This window comes from Lutra lutra, chromosome 6, assembly GCF_902655055.1.
Source record: "Lutra lutra chromosome 6, mLutLut1.2, whole genome shotgun sequence".
NCBI classification, from domain to species: Eukaryota; Metazoa; Chordata; class Mammalia; order Carnivora; family Mustelidae; genus Lutra; species Lutra lutra.
In genome coordinates, this window is record NC_062283.1 from 34,045,142 (window position 1) to 34,064,229 (window position 19,088).

Here is a 19,088-nt window from a genome sequence, read left to right on the forward strand (position 1 = left end):
TCCCTTTGGGTGGATCTGCTGTCACGTTGTGGTTGCTTGCCAGGCTGCAGAGGATAGAAGAACCAGAATCTTGCATTCTTACTGAGGTCGCCCTAACCCAGTTTTGACAGGTCCATGATAAAGGGAAAAAATCAAGGACAATGAGGAGTGCCACGGTAGCGCCACTGGGGTTTGGTTACCAACTGCCTTTATTCTGATTATGTGTATTCTTTCTTTGTGTCTCATTGTCCTTTCTAATATAAAATGAAGAAGGTAATTTTCATGTTAAGTTAAAATTCTTTTCCCTTATTCAGATTTTTTTGTTTTGAAATAATTATAGATTCACAGGGAGTTGTGGAAATAGTACCGAGAGATCCTTTACTCATTACCCTTCACCCAGCCATTGCTGGTATATTCCATAACCCTAATACAATATCAGAACCAGAAAAGTGACACAGGCATAACCCACACACCTTATTCACACTCCACCAGTTTGACACATGCGTGCATGCAAGTGTGTGCGTGCATGTGTGGTGCCGTGTGGTTTTATTAGCTGTAGTTCATGTGACCACCAGCACCGTCGAGTTCACAACTGCCCTCTCACAAAGCTCTCCCTCATACTTCCATCGTGTTCATTTGTTAAAGTCCTTATTTGCCATGATGAGAAGTTGGCAACCGTCTAACGTTGCTGCGATCCCAGTTAGGAGGGAAAATGGCCTACAGACTTGCCAAGTTAGGGACCACTGCCCTGTGTCCCCTTGTTGAAGTGGGACCGCGCAGTACTCTGCACAGAAGCCGTTTTCCTGAGAGAGAAGGGAGTGCCAGGGACACAGAGAGCTGAGGGTGAGGACACTTATCTCTCCCTGAGGGCCTTTGCCTTTAGGGTCCAGCCTCCGGAGGCCTCAGTATCTTCTCATTGCCGTGGGCAAGTTCCTTAACCTCTCTGAGCCAGCCGTGCCTTCCTCATTGGACTGAGAGATGCATCTGTGTCTTCCCATCCTTTGTTGCCAGTGATGCGATGGTGAGGGTGCAGGGCCCGAGACGTTGCTCCTCGTACCAGCTGGACTCACGTATTCCCACTTCTGGGATCAAAGTGTTCTTGAAAAGGAGGTTAGGGGTTCTGTGCTTCATGATTTTGACTAGAGCCATCCTGTTTATCTTCAGCTGTGTAGAAGCATATTTGAGATTCTGATGTGTGTGCATGCATGCAGGGACACACAAACACCCAAGCTCAGAGATGTTTGAGAGAAACAGATCTCTTGTTGATCGAGGTTACAGTGGACACCACACTTCTTCAGTCTAAGCTTATACCTTCTCCTCACCAGTTCACTTGCTGCTCAAGCCTTTGATTTGATAAGAGGTAGAATCTTAGAAGACAAGGCTCCTGTACCTCGGTGAACAGTAGCACCAGGAAGCCCCGCCTGGGGCCCCTGGCCTTTTGCCAGGGACTCGTGGGGGTCTTGATAAGCTTCCCCTTCTCCCACTTATTCTCTCCTCTAGACCTAAGGGATTGGCACACTTGTTCAGGCTGCCCGCCCCCTGTCTCTTCCGTCTCTCCTTTTGGCCCAGCACTCTGTAGGAAAGGACAGAGTTTTCCAGGGGCTCCTCAGTTTTGCTGTAACTGAAATAGACACACAGTCCCCTTTTTACTGCTTGTCAAACAAAACAAAAATGGGAAACTCTGAGGCGAGAAGAAATAGCCCATAAATAGCCGGCAGCGGCGATGTTGTAAAGTTACTGGAAATGTTAAAGCAGTAATTGTCCTGGGTCTTACTCAAACGTTAATAAACTAGGTCTTTCCTTAGCTCCTCTAATGTCTTCCTCATAATTTGTTGTCTTGAGGCTACGGCTCCCTGCCTCCTGGGTGTGCACGTGAAGCCCCTGGAGAACAGGCTTGACAATGACAGATGCTTGAGAAAGAGTGAGGCTGGCGTGTCCTGGTTGCTCAGGAATCCTGGTGCAGGCCGAGGCTGGAGATGGTCTTTCGGTGGGTGGCCCAAGGATCTCCCAGTGCAAAGGTTTCGCAGCGTGGAGAGGACAGCATGTCCATCTTGTCCGCCTTTCTTTTCCCGGTGTGCCGCTCTTATTGTTGGGCTTACTGAGGATATGCGTGCAGTCTACAACTCCAAGCCTCCCTTGGTAACAGGCCCAAGAGCGCAAGTCCACAGGGGTTCTCCTGGTGCAGACGGTCTTCACTGAGACTGTTTTGAAAACGCTGTATTCGTTCTGGTTACTTGGTGTGGTTGTGTACTTTAACGTGAAGCTTAGCCCATAGCAGTTTCGTGCTGCTGCCCATATAGGGAATGGCTTCTCTCAGGAGTCCCAGAAGACATGTGACCCTGCCCTGCCAGCTCCATGAGAAGCAAGGCCTTATGGCTCTCCCTTTACCAGTGTCCTTTCTTCAAATGCCAGGTCCTTTCCATGGCCTCTCACTCCCTCAAAAGGAACCCCTGACCTTGAGCCCCGGGCCCAGAATTTAGTGGGCTAATTCAAGAATATCAAGTTGTGCTTGTGAGATGGCAGCCTGCATTGTTTAGGAATACTGACATGGATGGTAAACTCCACAGGAAAGTAGGGGGGTGGTAGCATTTAATCCCAGAAGCCAGTGGCCTCAGAGGAGCATGGAAGGGAGGCGATGACCTACAAAAGCCATGCTGTTTGGTGGCTGTGCTCTGTTTCCTGCAGTGTATGGTGGGTTTCTGGATGGGTCACATCTTACTGGTGTTTGAAATCGTGTTATAAAATAGACCCTTCGGAATTTAAGAAATACTTCATTTTTTCAAGATGAAAGAACACAGTTTCTTGTGGTTGAGGCCAGCCTAGGGCTGATCATGAAGCTTGTTGACTGAGGGACTCAGCAGTGAGACAGGGAGGATGCATCTGGAGGCGTCTTACATGGAAAAATCCCACACATCTGGGAAAGCCACCACTTTCCCCCTCTCATTTCTTCTTTGGGGAAAAAAAAATCTCAGATCCAAGAAAGTTGTATGTCCTAAACATCTCTCTCCCTAAGAGTCAGTTAGATGTACCCACTTTCTCTTCAGGTGTTTTTCCACTGGGTATTGGCTAAACCCGCCCAGTGCTCAGTACCTGCTAGGAGTCCCAGTGGGAAGGACAAAAGGAGCTGAAGGGGCGTGGTGTGCACCTGTGGGAGGACCAAGGGATCATCCTTGGGCAATATCTATGTGAGCGTGTTTGCTTTAGTGTAGTACAGCCGGGCCGTCTCTGCCCCAAGGAACCTAACACAAAGACCTTAGACGCAGTCAGTCCAGAAAGGGTGCTGGCAGGGAACCAGTGCTTTTCAGACACCTGCTGTGTGCCGGCCACTCTCTCCACGTTACTGCAGTTAATCCCCACAGCGCACCTCGAAGCAGGTGTCGCCATCCATATTTACAGACGAGGTTCAGGTAGGTTATGTATTTTGCCAGAGAGACAGACAAAGGATAAAGCCTTGTCTGACCCCAAAAACTTTTCAGTGTTAGACTGCACACAGTGTGGAGGGACACAGGTGACTTGAGCTGGTCCTGGACAGAATTACAGGGTAAGGATTTGGGGGCTGCAGATGAGGCACAGACCTGCCCGGCTCAGGCTTGCGATCTCAGGAGCAGTGGGAATGTGGGTTGGTGGGTAAGGTGCAGTAAGAGGTAGGCACGACCATTAGGCCTCCAGTGGGGGCCACACATCCCCATTGCACTATTGTCTCTAGCTCTGCCTTCCTACCCAGAAAATAATTAGCCTCCACGTACTTATTCTCACAGAGTATTTCCACATATCTTATCTTCCATGAGTATATTTGGGGGACATAAGGATGCCATTCCCATAGTTTTTTATACTCCGTGATGGGTGGGGCAGGGCACAGACTAGTTCCTAGCTCAGGCGTTTTGTTTAGGGTGACCTTGGATGCCCTTAAACTTCATAACACATCTGGGAGACTTGGAGGACTCCAGTTGCTCTGCCTCCCTGCCCGATGGTCTGCCAGGGCAGATAAAGGGTACCATGTGGAGGGGGAGGGTCTTAGTTAACCTCGGCGACTCTCTGTCTCTGTGCTCCCAGCTTGAGATCTGGGCTGCCAGGAGTTCCTGTTACCAAGTGCTGTGTGCGAGTGAATGGCAGCTGGAAATTTGACTTGCATGAGGTAGCCCCTGAGTTTGACAGAGTATAAGAGCCCATGACTTGCTAATGCTTTTTTTTTTTTTTTTTAAAGCAAAGACTTCTTTTTTTTAAAGATTTTATTTATTTATTTGACAGAGAGATCACAAGCAGGCAGAGAGGCAGGCAGAGAGAGGAGGAAGCAGGCTCCCCGCTGAGCAGAGAGCCCGATGCGGGGCTCCTTCCCAGGACTCGGAGATCATGACCTGAGCCGAAGGCAGCAGCTTAACCCACTGAGCCACCCAGGCGCCCCTTGCTAATGCTTTTGATCGGTAACTCACAGGGCCCTGGCTGGTTGGCCCTGGCCCCTGGGAATCATCAGTGAAAGCGTAGGGCATTGTGCTACCAGAAACTGCGATGAGGAAGGAGGAAGGGCTGAGAGTATGCTGGGATTCACCCGGGTTTATTTACCAGCCCTCAGTGGAGAGGTTTTTCAGGAAAAAGAAGCGAGAGAGTTCTGTATCTGTGTAAGTTGAGACTTACTTGATAATGAAAGCAGTTTGTGAATTTCAGCGTGGCTGGGCTCACTGTATCTGTGACAGGCTAGTGTTTATTGAGTGGTGCTGCCAGCTCCCCACAGGGGCTTTCTAGGTGGACACTTGGGACGAAGGTTATTTGGCTAATTACAAACCTCTCTTAAAGGAGGAAGTCATTTTTAAAAAGAATACAAACATTTTAATTTCACCCTAAATGGATAGGTGTGTATCCCTGTCTTTTGATGTGGAGCTAGGGTCTTTTCTTTCCCTGTTGACCTGCTAATCTGGACTTCTCTGTCCACTATTTATGAGCTGAATCACACCCATGAAACATCACTGGTTAAAATTTCTAGTTTGAGTTTCTTAGAAGTAAAGCAGGAACTTAGCCACTTGTGAAAGTCGGAGTACGGAATCCTTTTAGAATGTTTTATAATTTATTTCTCCAATGACACCTAATCCAAGAGCACATTTTTAAAAAATGATTCTGTTATTGAGTCTCCTCAAAGCATCTCCTTGGTTGTCACGGAAACCGCTCTTTTTGTGCTTGTTTCATCATTGAGGTAAAGTTTAATCAAATTTTCTGTTTTCACCAACAAATATACAACCATCTTAAACAGTTCTGGAAATGATCCCAGCTGATTCCTGGGAAGCAGAACACCCAGTGGGTAGAAGCAAAAGACCCACGGGTGTGCTCAAGAGGGTCGTGCCAGCTGGGAACATGGGCATGAGTTCCCGGAGGGAGTAGATGGTGTGCAGTTCAGTGAGCTAGCTAGAGGTCATTACCGGACTCGCAGGCTCGGTGCTGGGATCCCTGTTGTAGATGACCCTGCTCGTTCCACAGTCTGCCTCTCTTATTGCCTCTCGACCCTGCCCTGCAAGAGCCAGCTTTCTCAGAGGCGTGGGGCATGATGGCAGCACCCCAGCCTCCAGGCCTCTCCTTTGCCTCTGCAAGGCTGAGTTGAGACCCTGCTTCCTCTCCTCCCTCTCCTCTCTCTGGTGTTTTCTTGGGTTCTCCATGTTCTTGCCAGGAGCTGCCTTATAGAAAGGCGGTACCTCCCTTCCATGAAACGTCTTGTCCTGAATGGAGAAGCAGCTTCCAGCTGAGTGTCCAGGAAGCGAGCTATTGTTCACACAGCACGTTCTAAACATTTTCTGCCAGAAGGAAGCCCTTTCCCTCTGGTTTGTCCTTTTAAAAACAAAAACAAACAAACAAACAAAAAAAACAACCAGAAAAACACAAAGGAACCTGCGTTTTGAATAACTTGTTTTTAAGGTAGAATTCTCTTTATTTTGGAACCAGATGAATGTGAATCATGAGTGCAAACCCTTTCTAATCTTTATAAATTGAAAGGGGCAACAGAGTAGGACCTTGTGGGCTGTTTGCCTGGCATTGCTGCTCTTAGGAGGGCCAAGGAAGTTTCTCAGTGTAAGCAAGACCTCCATCTGGTCAAGGGGGCTCCTGAGTGAAAACTAAATGACGCTTAGGCTCAACTCTATTTTTCCAAGGACTTCATTTTAAAATGTTCCTTACTACTTTCTGCTATGGCCCCAGGATGTGGCAGGGATACCAAAAGTTCCCAGTAACAGGGACAGACAGACATTGCCTTTGGAGAAGGAGCAAATCTCTTCTGTGCTTAACAGTAGCAAGAGACTTGTCTTCACCCACAGGGTGAGGTCTTTCAGGGAGTGGATGAGTCCCACGAAGAGCCCACATCTTGTAGACAGTGCGGAGCTTGCTCAAATGTCATAATCCATGAACTCCTCATCACAGCTCCCTCTGGGAACCCGACTCTGCACTAGGACTTCTTCTTCTTCTTCTTTTTTTTTTTTTTAAAAGATTTTATTTATTTATTTATTTGACAGAGAGAAATCACAAGTAAGCAGAGAGGCAGGCAGAGAGAGAGGAGGAAGCAGGCTCCCTGCTGAGCAGAAAGCCCGATGTGGGGCTCGAACCCAGGACCTGGGATCATGACCTGAGCCGAAGGCAGCAGCTTAACCCACTGAGCCACCCAGGCGCCCCTCTTTTTTTTTTTTTTAAGATTTTATTTATTTATTTGACAGAGATCATAAGCAGGCAGAGAAAGAGGGGGAAGCAGGCTCCCTGCTGAGCAGAGAGCCCAATGTGGGGCTCCATCCCAGGACCCCGAGATCACGACCTGAGTGGAAAGCAAAGGCTTTAACCCACTGAGCCACCCAGGTGCCCCTGCACTAGGACTTCTTGTACATTATCCCACAACTTTACAGCAGCCCTGGGTTATATTTCCATGTTGCCTTTGAAGAAACTGAGGCCTGAAAAGGAGTTGAGTCATTTGCCCATGGCAGTGATCCCATGAGCGAGGAATCTGTCCACATTTAATGGAAGAGGAAATTGAAAAAGAAATTAAATGGCTTGTCTAAGGTTCCACAACTTAAGAGTTTAAAGTCAAGTTTTTTTATTCCAAATTCCCAGTTCTTTTCCCACAGTGCAGACCCCATTCGATGTTCCCAACCCCATATATTTGAAATTGTGCTCTGAGCTTTAATAGAGTAGAAACTAAGCCCTAAATAAGCTGGACATCATGAGTTATAAAGATAGTGAGTTGGGCACTGGGCACGTATTTCTAGGACTCGGACTATGGATGCTATTTAACTTCTCTAGCGTTTGGTTTCCTCCTCTGTGAAGCGGGCAGAATCAGAGCTCTCACCTGGGCTGGATGTGAGGATGAAGCAAACCCCTGGGAGGGCACATAGCTGGTGCCCAGTGCAGAGTGCCCCACTGACAGAACCCGTCTCAGGAACCTGATAACCCCAGAAGGCTCGAGTGCCAACGGGTGTGGATCAAAAGTATTTTCCAAGGAGAAGGGTACCTTGCTTTGAGCACCTGAATTTGATTTTCAGGAACAGTGACCTCCTGGAGTAGAAAAGGGATAATTTAATTTCCTAAGATCTCAAAACAGTCCACCCATCTTTCCCTTGTTCCCTCAGTGCTCTGAGGGTGGATTTGATCTCCTTTTATTGATCTCGGGCTACAGAGGATACAGGTGCATTCTCCTAGCTGAGTATTCTGATATGCTGCTTACCATGCTGAAGTCAGTCACCAATGGAGGGATCAGTGTCTTTTGAGTTGGATTAATACGAACCAGTTTCCCAGGGTTTGTTCATTCCTGGGAACACTGATAATGGAGTTTTCAGACTGTCAAGACTGGGGTTAGCCTGGGTTCCAGGATAGAGAAAGCCACACTACAACAGAGAAGTGGTGTTGAGAGCCCTTCACCCTGAAAGCTTGGTGACACGGAATAATGGTGAAGTCAGCTTTCCCACATTCCTTTCTGTTTGTTTCCTTTGCCTGCTGGGCATGTCTCTGCTTATTAGCATGTTGAGCAGAGTTCATTACTAATGATGAAACGCAAATCAGTGTTGATCTTACAATTTATTTGATCCCGAAAGAAGTATTTTTCCCAGTATTTTATTCTGAAAATTTTCAAACATGCAGAAAACTTGTAAGAGACTTGAATAGTGGATACCTATCTATCCACCACCCAGAGCCTAGATTCTCTAATACCCTTTACTCGACTTGTTTTATCTCATATCTGTCCTTCCCTTGGTCCACTTAGAAATCTGTTATTTTTTGATGTATTTCAAAGTAACTTGTGGACATCATATTTTTCATCCCGGAGCAGCTTAATTATGTATACTATTAAATAGAGTTTGAAAGATATCTGTTCGTAGGGTTTCAGGGGGAGAGGCAGTAAAATGTATACAAAGTGAAATACATAAGACTTTACCAATCCCTGAGTTTGTGTGACCCAAATTCCTATCAAGATGCAGAATATTGGGCGCCTGGGTGGCTCAGTGGGTTAAAGCCTCTGCCTTCAGCTCAGGTCATGATCCCAGGGTCCTGGGATAGATCCCTGCGTCCGGCTCTCTGCTCAGTGGGGAGCCTGTTTCCCCCTCCCTCTCTCTGCCTGCCTCTCTGCCTACTTGTGATCCGTCTGCCAACTAAATAAAAATAAAATCTTAAAAAAAAAAAAAGACACAGAATATTGCTATAAACCCAGAAAGTTCCCTCATGCCTCTTCCCAGTCACTCCTTACCACTCCCTTAACCCCAACAACTATTCTTCTAAAATTTGTCCTCTTCCATAGATTAGTTTTGCCTGTTCTAGAACTTAATAAGTGGAATCAGGGCAGTATGCATGCTTTTGTGTAAGCCTTGTTAAAAAGAAAGCCACAGACCCAAAATGGTGTCCATTAGGCCAAGTCACCAGACTGGGGTTTAATTAACCTAACTGAATTGCACTTTCAGCCTCCCCTAGAAATGTACCCTTCACAGGTCAGTCTGGAATTTTTCTGTCAGCACCAATAAGGTAATCTGTATGTTCCCCAAGGAAAGATGAGGTGAGGGGCACCTGGGTGGCTCTGTGGGTTAAAGCCTCTGCCTTTGGCTCAGGTCATAATCCCAGGGTCCTGGGATCGAGCCCCGCATTGGGCTCTCTGCTCAGCGGCTTCCCCTTCTCTCTCTGCCTGCCTCTCTGCCTACTTGTGATCTCTGTCAAATAAATAAATAAAATCTTTAAAAAAAGAGAGAGAGAGAGAAAGATGAGGTGATCTACCTTTGAAGACCCTTTTGTCCCCAAAGGAAGGTGACCTCACCTGAAATAATCCTTTTTCCCTGTTTTTAACTTCCTTGCCCTGCCTTTAAAATCCTTTCCCTTTCTGTAGCTCTTTCGAGCTTTCCTCTACTTGCTAGATGGGAGGCTGCCCGATTCATGAATCATTTAGCAAAACCAATTAGATCTTTAAATTTACTCAGTTGAATTTTGTTTTTCAACAGTCTCATCTGAAGGATTTTAACTAGTGCTTTATAATGAATTTTGGGAACTCTGTCAACTTCGCTTATCCAACTCCCTCCTATTTTGTAACTTTAGGAGTGGCAAGTTGCGGAAAATCTCAAGATAGCAGATGTATACTGATAGTGTATTTCTATTAAATATATATGATTTTTTTTTTTTTACACCTTAAGTATATGTAATTTGGCTCTCCGAGTTTTACATCTGACTCCCCTGATATTATGAGGCAGATGTTCCCCAGCCAGATCCGAGGAGCTGACAGATGTGGGACCCTTTCCCAGGTCACCCTGCTGAGGAAACCCACTCTGAATGGAGATTTAGGGTGTTTTCTCGGGGCTGATTTAATCGATAGCTAGGCTGACAGCGCAGCTGGTGTGCCATTGGGGAAGAACGGGAGCAAGGCAGGGTTACTTGGTGGTGGCGGCCGTGATGGTGGTAGAAAAACCAAGGAAGGTCCACGAAGCCCCGTTGCCCGGTGCATGTATGCAAGAGAACCGCGGCCCCTCTGAGGTGTGTGTGCTTCCTTCTCATTCCTCCTCACTCGCCGCAAGCAAGCCTCCTCCTGGACAGAAAGTAGATTGCGTACATTGGAATAGAACCCAGATACATAATCCTCATTAATCTTTCAGATTCTTGTCCCACTTATTAAAGCCAGTATTTGGCACATAACCCAGAGTTCTGTGGTAAGCAATGATAAAGGTAATTGGAATCTAGGTCTCCCAACTTTTTTCTTCTTTCAGCAGTTTCTTGGGGCTGGCAGGTAAAGATCGCCTGGGTAGCAGACTGCTCTAGGGTGAGAGGGGCATTGGCAAGGGTGATTGTTGGCCCAGAAGGTCTTCCTCCCTGTCAAGGGGCCGAGTCTGGAGCGTGTGCATCTCCGGGCCAGCTGGGCAAAGTGGGGTGGGAGCTGCTTTTGGGGGGACAAGGCCCAGGCAGTAACCCCAAAGGTGTGTGAAAGGTAAAAATGAGGAAGGAGGAGGGGGGTTTGGGGACTGAGGTGCCACGGGGAAGCAGGAGTATCTCTGACTTTCTTGTCCCCCAGCCTAGCCTGGGGCAGGCAAATACCAGCTCTTGGCTCTCTGCTCTTGTGTGAGACTTGACAGCCACACAAGCACAAAGCACTTTGGGAACAACTGCTCTGAGGTTCTCCCAGCCTGGGAGGGAGCGGGGGATTCATGTGGGGGTACAGCCGTAAATACCGCAGCAGTCTGTGTGCCCCCTGTGGTGAGACACGGGAAGCCCCCACCGACAGTGTGCTCTGGGGCCAGGAAGCTCCCCACTGTTAACAGAGCCGACACAGGAGCCCCAGCCTCCTCCTGGCCTCATGTGAGCCTCGGAAGGCCGGCCTGGAACCTCTTGGCAGACATTTACTCATTCCCTGCCCTCCTCTCTCCTCCCCCACCCTCTCCCGCCTCCCTCTCCTAAAAGCAGTTGACAAGGTTAGAAAATCAGGACAAATAATTTACTTCAATCCATCTCTGTCTTTTCCGAGGCCTTGTACAATTTGCTCGGGGGCGGGAAGAGAGAGAGAGAAGAAGAACCCCAGACCCTGGCCAGTGACCCTTTTTCACATGTGGAATCAAAGCCCACTCTAGGCTGCAAGTCTGTCTGCTGTGAAGCGGCAGTAAGACAGAGATGATGATGAATTCTGATGCGGCTTCTGGGCCCGGGAGTGCAGCTGTCAGCAGTCTTCAGGGCTCCTTGTCCAGCTGGAGGAGCCCGCCGTGTGCGTCAGTGGTCACCTGATGGCTTGGGCACAGCAGCCGGGGACACTGAGGTGGTTAGGGCTCACTTCCTCAGCCCTGTGCTCCGAGGAACGGGGAGTGCCCTCTAAGCAAGGCTGTCTGGCCTGAGGAGAGGCTCTGCCCCTTGGTGCCCCAGTGCAGGAAGCCCGAACTCCCTGGGGGAGCAGGCTCGGCCACCCATGGCACTTTGCGGAAATGAGAGCCGCACCGGCGGCGAGAAATTTGGGAGTCTGCCCACGAAGCAGAGCTCCAGTCCCCTCACCTGAAAAAATGGGATAATACGTTTGCTTGGCAGTGAGTTGAGGCCAGCTGGTCATCGTAGGGTTTGAGATGCCCATGCCAGCAGCCCAGGAAGGTTGGAGAAAGACAAACGTGAGGGCAGGGGAGTTGGAGAATCCAGACTGGGGTCCAGAAGTGTTGGCTGCCTTTCCTCTCTTTCTGTAGTAGTGAGGTCACTAGCCTGATGCTGGCATTTAACAAAGTGTAGCTGTTCCTCTATGTCACCGGCCACCTCCAGCAGGCCAGCTCTGTCTGCGCATGGCACCGTGTGGGACCCAAAAGACACAGTGTGAATCAGGGTCCTTACCCTTAGTGGTTCTCTAGTGTGTCTGGGACACATCCTAAAACAGTGAATCAGGAAAGTCAGAATGCAAACCAAAGGGTGTTTCTGGGCTGATAAGGTATTAAACATTGGAGCAGAGAAGGAGAGGCAGAAGGGGTCTCCAGTCCTCATGGCACAGGCCCAGGGGGACTGGTATGTATTTTCCAACTGGTAGGTGAGTCCTAGGAGCCAAGAGCTCCCCAAGCAGCAGAAGGAGGATTGGAAGGGAATGCCTGACATCAAGAGCCAAATTTAGTGGCTGGTGAATTGCAAAAACCTCTCCCTTCATGAACCTCTCCCTTCGTGTTCCCATTTGCCCACAAAAGAAGGTGGGAGGAGATGATCCCTTTCCCTTCTTCCTCCCCATTAGGCACCCCTTTACAGGCATGTTGACCAGACTGATTACTGCTCTCCCAGTATTTGGCTACAAATGGGAGCCCCTGAACATAGCCATTGCATCTAACTTGTACCCCCTTCTGGAAGGGAGGTTTCACTTAGGCCTTGCTGCCAAGTTGCATCGAGGCTCATGGTTCTTCTGTGGACTCTGTGCCTGGAGAAGTAGTTCTGCCCCCAGCAGCTGTCTTCTCCCTTCCTTCACTCTTGATAGCCAGTGAAAAGGCTAGTGTGATAAGATTTGTTCCTGAAGCCAGGGTATAGTGACAGGGAATGGAGGCCTCTTTGTCTGTAGACAGACTGTCACCTCCTGTTGCCAGCCTCTGGTCACCCAGGCACCTGTCAGCAGTCCTGGCACCTCAGCAGCTGTGTCTCGAGTGTTTGTGTTTCTTCTAGCTTCCAGCCACATGGGGAATGTGTTTTATACATTCGTGGCAGGGGTGGGAAGGGAGAGACTAAATAGAATAACCCTGAATGCATTCTGAAAATGGACCACTTCCAAGCATTTTTAAAATACATGTATCCATTACAGTGATAAATTTCAGGCCTTACTTTACCAAACACAAACAGAAGTTTCCTGTAGAGTTTATGTGAAGTACAGGAGTAAAGTGCGGGCTTTGTCCATCTCTCCCCCAAGATGTCGCTGATCCTACACAACAGAAAAGAGAGCATTGAACAGTGCCCTTCCGTGACATTCCATCTGCCTCTTTCTCCCCTGAGATGCAGAACATTTCTGGGAAAACAGCCTGATCAGATTGGGTTTTTTTTAACTCAAGCGTAAATGGTGAAACTACACAAAGTATATGGATCAGAATGGTATCTGTTTTCTCTGACAGCTCACTCCTCTTTGTCTAGAATGAGATTACGGTATTCTGTCTCCGCTGGTTCTGGGCCATGGAGGGTGTGGCCGAGCCAGAAGATGAGATCCAGCTTCTCGCCGTCTCCCCGTCTCCCCAGCCCAGGCGGAGGTGCTGGGTAGGATCACAGCCCCAGACAGCTCGGTGCTTACGGAGTGAGGCCGGACACCTGCCAGTCTGTGCTCACACAGGACCTCCTCACTGCTGCGTCCCTCCTAGCCCTGTGTCTCCACCAGGGCAGGAAGGGGAGCTGGGTTGTAAGTTGTCCGTAAACTGCTGAATACTCCCAATTCCTCTATAAGCTAGAATCTTCTCAGCTTGACTTAGATACTACAGTTACAGGACAGCAAAGCACCATGTATAGTTTCGATGAAACATTTGTGAGCGTCCCTGCGTACCCCGCCAGAGGGTGGGTTGTGGAAATGTGGGCCGTGCTTGGCCCTTTGTAGTTGGTGTGAGGGTGACTACTGGGGCAGGCAGGCAGGAAGGAACAGAACGAAGAAGCAGCGGGGTGTTCTACTCTGTTCACTGTGATTTCAAAAGGCCCTTTGGCAAAATCTCCTGAGTTGGGCCAGGAGATGTTGATTGGTTAGGCCCGCTGGGGCTTTGGGTTTGGGGTGATTATGAGGACAATGAAACGTGTACTGTAGGTGAGTTGACTTTATATGAAAAGCTACCTTGGGGTCATCCTCCGTTTCAGCTCTCCCCCCTGCTGGCATTGGGAAAACAGCTTTTCCACTACCGGCTCTAAGTGAATGGAAACTTCCCCCACCCCCACTTCCTTTCATTCATTCAGTAAGTTGCCTTTTAACCAGAACCAGGCCCAGGAGGAAAATGGCAAGTAAACCACACTTTCTTCCAACCCTCATGGTTCTTACAGTGGTCATTCTCCCACATACACCCTCTTTGGCCTCAAAGATAGACCCATAGCCTGATGGAACCATTCCAGGGATAAGGACCCATCCTCTCTCCCTGCCCCCATATAGGAAAAAGTTTTCTCACTTTGAGGACCTTACTTTTTTTTTTTTTTTTAAGCTTTATTTATTTATTTGAGAGAGAGCATGAGCAGGGGGAGAGGCAGAGGGAGCGAGAGACTCTCAAGCAGACTCCCCACTGAGCACAGAGCCAGACACCGGGCCCTATCTCAGGATCTTGAGATCATGACCTCAGCTGAAATTAAAAATTGGACACCCAGGGGCACCTGGGTGGCTCAGTGGGTTAAAGCCTCTGCCTTCGGCTCAGATAATGATCCCAGGGTCCTGGGATTGAGCCCCGCATGGGGCTTTCTGCTCAGCAGGGACCCTGCTTCCCCTTCTCTCTGCCTGCCTCTCTGCCTACTTGTGATTTCTCTCTCTCTGTCAAATAAATAAAATCTTTAAAAAAAAAATTGGACACCCAACTGATGGAGCCATCCAGGCACCCCTGAGCACCCTATTTTTCTCCTATAAATATAGAGAAGGACAGGAAGGCACATCAGATATGTAGGGAGTGCCTGCTCTTTGCCCAGCTTGGAGGCTTCTGTGATCTGAGTGAACCAGGCTTTGGGACCTGTGCGCTGAGTGTCCTCCAGTGTGGCTGGGGGTGGAGGGGCGGCTTGGCCCCTCCACAGATAGGAAGAGCTATCTGCAAATATTCCTAAGCCTTTCCTGAGGAAGAGGAGGTGCTCTAGGGGAATAACCAGACCAGTGGCTTGAAGTTGGATAAGAAAGCTTCGGATGTGTGAAAAGACTGATGTTATAAATTGGTGCTTTCTGCAAAGAGGGCGAAATGACAGGGAGAGTTAGCAAGTGCCCCGTCTCTGGAAGACCTTTAGCAAAATCGGACGTGGGGGTTGGAAATGGGATTGTATGACCTGTGGGGTCCCTGCCATGAACTCAAGATTTTGTGCCTGGAAGAACTGTCAGGAGAGAACTAGGATTTATCCTACAGATATACTTGTACATGTGTACAGACACGTCTGTAGAACAGCGTTCATCATGGCGCTGTTGGGAATACGGAAAGATTGGAAACTATGCACGTGCCCACCAGGGGATGGGCTAAATAAATAGCCCCACACCCGATGACACAGCTCATCCATTGGGGGAGAAAAAAAAGAATCTTCTTATAAACTGTGGAGGATCTCCAAGATGTCATATTAAATAGAGAAAGCAAGGTACAGAGCAGCATATGTGGGCGGCCTCTCTCAGTAGGGGGCAGGATATCTTTCCATGTTTGCTCACAGGAGACTGCAACTCATCTCGAAGCATACTGGAGGAACTGGTTATACTGGTTGCCTGCAGGGAGGAGAGCTAGACAGGGACAGGGAGATTTTCCTCTGAGTAACCTTTGTACCTTTTGAACCTTGAATCATGGAGATGGAGGACTTGTCACAAAATAGAAGTAAAAGTGTATTTTTTTTAACTTTAAAAATAAGGAGGTTTTACTCATTGGAGTTCTGAGGGAAACAGAGGAGGAATGGAAAGCAAATGAGCCTCTGACTGGGCATCTGCTGTGAGCACAGATTACTTTCAATCCACACAACAGCCCTTTATAGGAGGCAAGACCCATTCCCCTTTCTGTAGACGTAACACTGAGGGTGGAAGTACTTGCCTGTCCTCACGGGTGGACCTTGCACCAAGCTACCTGTTGAAGGAGGCAGCTCTTGGAAGGGGACAGGGTGGGGGGGGGGGTAGGCCAAAGAAAGGGATGTACGAGGAAGGGAAGGAGGAAGGTGGTTTCTTCAAGGGGCAGGGCAGACCCACTCTAGTGTTGCCCACTTCGGTGCTGGCCCTTGAGCAGTGGGGCCAGTAAAGCCGAGGTGCACCGCAGCTTGCTCCGTAGGTCAGCTGTGTTGTGTTTCCCTTGGCTTTTGCTGAGCTCAGAAATGGAGTTCACAGTGCATGTTAACAGGCAATCAGGTGACAGCTGTAACAGGCAGGCATTTCTGTGGCGGGAGAACAGCCTCAGCTCTTGGCTGCGAAGGGAAAGATGTGTTCTTCTGCTGGGTGTCAAATGTGCCATCTTTGTCTGCCAGCTGGAGATTGGCTGGAAAGTTGGTTGTGGTGTTTTTTTTTTGTTTTTATGGGTTTTTTTTTTGTTTTGTTTTTGATTGTCAGACCCAGGCTCCTTACTTGCACTTAGAGGAAAAAGCATCTAGCTCTGGAACAAAAGGTTCTCTTTCCTTTTTTTTTTTTTTTTTTTTTTTTTTTTAGAAAAAGAGCCATGAATGAGCTCATTATCACTGCAACCCAAAAGAGGAGGAGGAGGAGAGGAAGAGAAGGAGAGAAGGTAGCCTCCTCCTCACTGCCCTGCCCTGCCCCTGCCCAGTTTTCCTGGAGTGGGGGGCTTGGATCAGGCTCAGGGTGACCTAAGCCAGATGGCTGGAACAGGTGGTCCATACAGGGGGCAATGCTGGAGACCTTGGATGCTTCGAGACTGGCTCGCTCTGTCTGCTGTGATCCAGAGGAAGGATACATGTCTGTACCTTCAGGGAGCAAAAGATCCTCTGATCAGAGTTGTATGCCTGTTTCACTCTGACTTCTGAGAGGCTCCCGTGTTCATGTCCTCTGCTTGTCTCAGCTCTCGAAATCATCCTCAGATCTCAGAGCTGGCAGTCAGGCAATGTCAATTATCTGTTGAATGCTGGAATTTGCCACGCACGGCTTTAGGCTTTAGGCACTTGGGGTGTCACAGGGAACCAAGTTGGCAAAGTCTCTGCTCTCATGGAATTTAAATTCTGGTGTGAGCAGTGAAATGTGCCAGGTCTGGCCTGCTGGTGCCCCCTGTGCCCCGTCTCTGCTTGGCTGGGGAACTGCCGCAGGGAGTGATACATAAATGCCAAGGAAGGAAGATTCGCCAGCCTTTCCAGCAGCTGAGCACAGGTGGTCTCCCACTCGCTCTCCTTGGAGCCTGTCTTTCGCCCCCATTCGGCTGTGGTCACAGAAGGGTCTCTCTTGATCTGAGCGGCAAAGAGTTCTGATCTGTTGCAGGTTGGTGCTGAACCTTGGAATGATCTGGAAGAGACCTGGAGGACCTCCCCTGCCCTCACACCCCCGCCACAGGTGCTGATGGTGAGCTGGCAATGTTTAACCCGAGCCTAACAGCCTCTCCTTTTTGTCCCTCTTTCTTCCGTTTCAGATTGAGAAAATCATGAGCTCTATTGGCGAAGGGATTGACTTTTCTCAGGAACAGCAGAAGATCTCAGGTATCGTACCAAGCAGCCATTTTTCCCCCGTGGAATGCAGACCTTTGGCTCCTTTCTGGCTCAGGTTTTTTTTTCTCTGACCCAGAAGACAGACATTTGGTGGGCGAGAGAGATCAGCCTCCACCCACCCCATGCTGCTGCAGGTCAGAACCTCATGGATCTGTATGGCCCACCGAGCTATTATTTCAGAGTTATGACACTTTTTTACATATTGGAGGGGAAATTGCATTTTAGGCCCGCCGGTTAGGAAGGTTTTGTTGTTTGTTGGTTGGTTGGTTTTAAAGTTAATGGTTGTCACTTATCCATAATTATGTGTGTAAATGTAGGCTGTCTCTGATTGGCTTAAATTGGAGTACACCTCAGCTTGGTCTCTCCAGCTTCCCAGATAGCTCTGGCACTAACCCTTCGTGAGAAATGGGCTCTTGCTTGCCTCCTCTATCAGTGGGGTCAGACCGTTAGGGGGTGTCTCCTGGAGGGAGTGGCTTTGCTGCTCCTTCTAACGTCTTTCTCTGCATTTTTCCATTTACTTAGTCATTCATCATTTTTACTGCAGATCACTGCCACTCTGGGCTTGCTTTTCTTTTCAAGGCCCTAGGGGTGAGGTCGGCCTCCATTTTCCTTTGTTTGAAGCCGGCAGCTAGAGAGGCCATGTCTGAGTCGTTTTCCTTGGTAATAGATTTGTGGTTGTGTTACTTTTCTCAGATGAGGTCACATTTCTAAAGGTGCCTCCTCACTAGAACAAGTCTCCCACCCCTTCCCCCAAGCATCTGCAGACCCCCTGCCACCAGAACTCCCAGGCTGAGAGCAGCTCAGAGGGGCCTGGCCTCTCCCGGGGTGGGGTTCCCAGAGCTTCCATCCAGGATTGGCCTCCTAGCCCAAGGGACACCTCTAGCTCCTCTGGCCCCATCAGGAAGGCTGATGGGTGGAGACAGGTGTGCACCTCAGGGAGAAAAGGGCTGCGGAGGCTTTGGTGCTTGTGGAAAGAGCGTGGGCTCTGGAGGCTCAGCCCTGGGTTCAGATACTGCTTCTGGATACATACAGGTCTTAGGCGAGTCACTTAACTTGCCTCTGAGCCCGCAGTTCCCTATCTACAAACATCTAAATAAAAGAACCTACCACACAGGTTTGTTGGGAATGAGTCCTAGATACAAAAAATTGAGCAGATGAGGTAAATGGTGGCACTGCTCATCTTTTGTCCATGAAATAATTACCTAATCGTATTGAAAAACCTAAAGAAGCGGGGGGCATCTCCCCTAGCTTGTCTCCCTCCACTGCTTTTCCAGCTGGGTTCCTGGAGCCTCCTCTCCCCAGCAGCCTTGCTGCCCTGGCTCCCAGCAGAGGGGCCCCAGCCCGCTTTGGTCTGTCCCAGTCCGTCTTGGATGATGCTGGGGTCTGCAGAGGTGGCTCTTCTGGCTAAGAGTTTGCGGCTCTGCTTCCACGTGCTGGCTCCACACTCAGGCAAACAATCTCACGCTCTGTTGTGGTGTGTGGGCTTTTATCGAGAGTCAGGTGTTTGTTGGGAATAGATGTTCAGTACAGAGACAAACACTGCTGCCAGTTTTCAAAGCTGTGCTTTGGGGACAGCCAGGAATGGGATTGATAGTTCAACTGAAACTGCTTTCTGCTTCCCTGTACCCCTCTGTGTCTGAGGAGTGCATGTGCTTGAGAGTGTGGGTCAGAGCAGGCCATGACCTCTCCACCTTGATAAATCAGGAGATGTGGCAGCATCCCTGGAAAACACATTTCTGGAAGAGCCCTTCTCCTTGGGGGTGGTGACACGGAGCTCTTTCCTTGCCCTGCGGGTCCCAGCCAGCCCTTATCCCCACAAACCCACGTGAGTTTGTGGTCCGGCTACCGCCCTGCGTCTCCGAATCCTG

At 49.1% G+C, this 19,088-nt stretch overlaps 1 protein-coding gene across 11 annotated transcripts in view; it reads left to right on the forward strand.

The window, feature by feature from the left end:
- Positions 1-19,088, forward strand: part of ANKS1A (ankyrin repeat and sterile alpha motif domain containing 1A) — a 179,362-nt gene that overhangs the window by 129,822 nt on the left and 30,452 nt on the right. For all 11 annotated transcript variants that reach the window (XM_047732923.1, XM_047732925.1, XM_047732929.1 and 8 more), the window contains one exon: positions 17,145-17,211. In XM_047732923.1, coding sequence (XP_047588879.1) covers positions 17,145-17,211 — 67 coding nt within the window. The remainder of the gene's footprint in view (positions 1-17,144; positions 17,212-19,088) is intronic.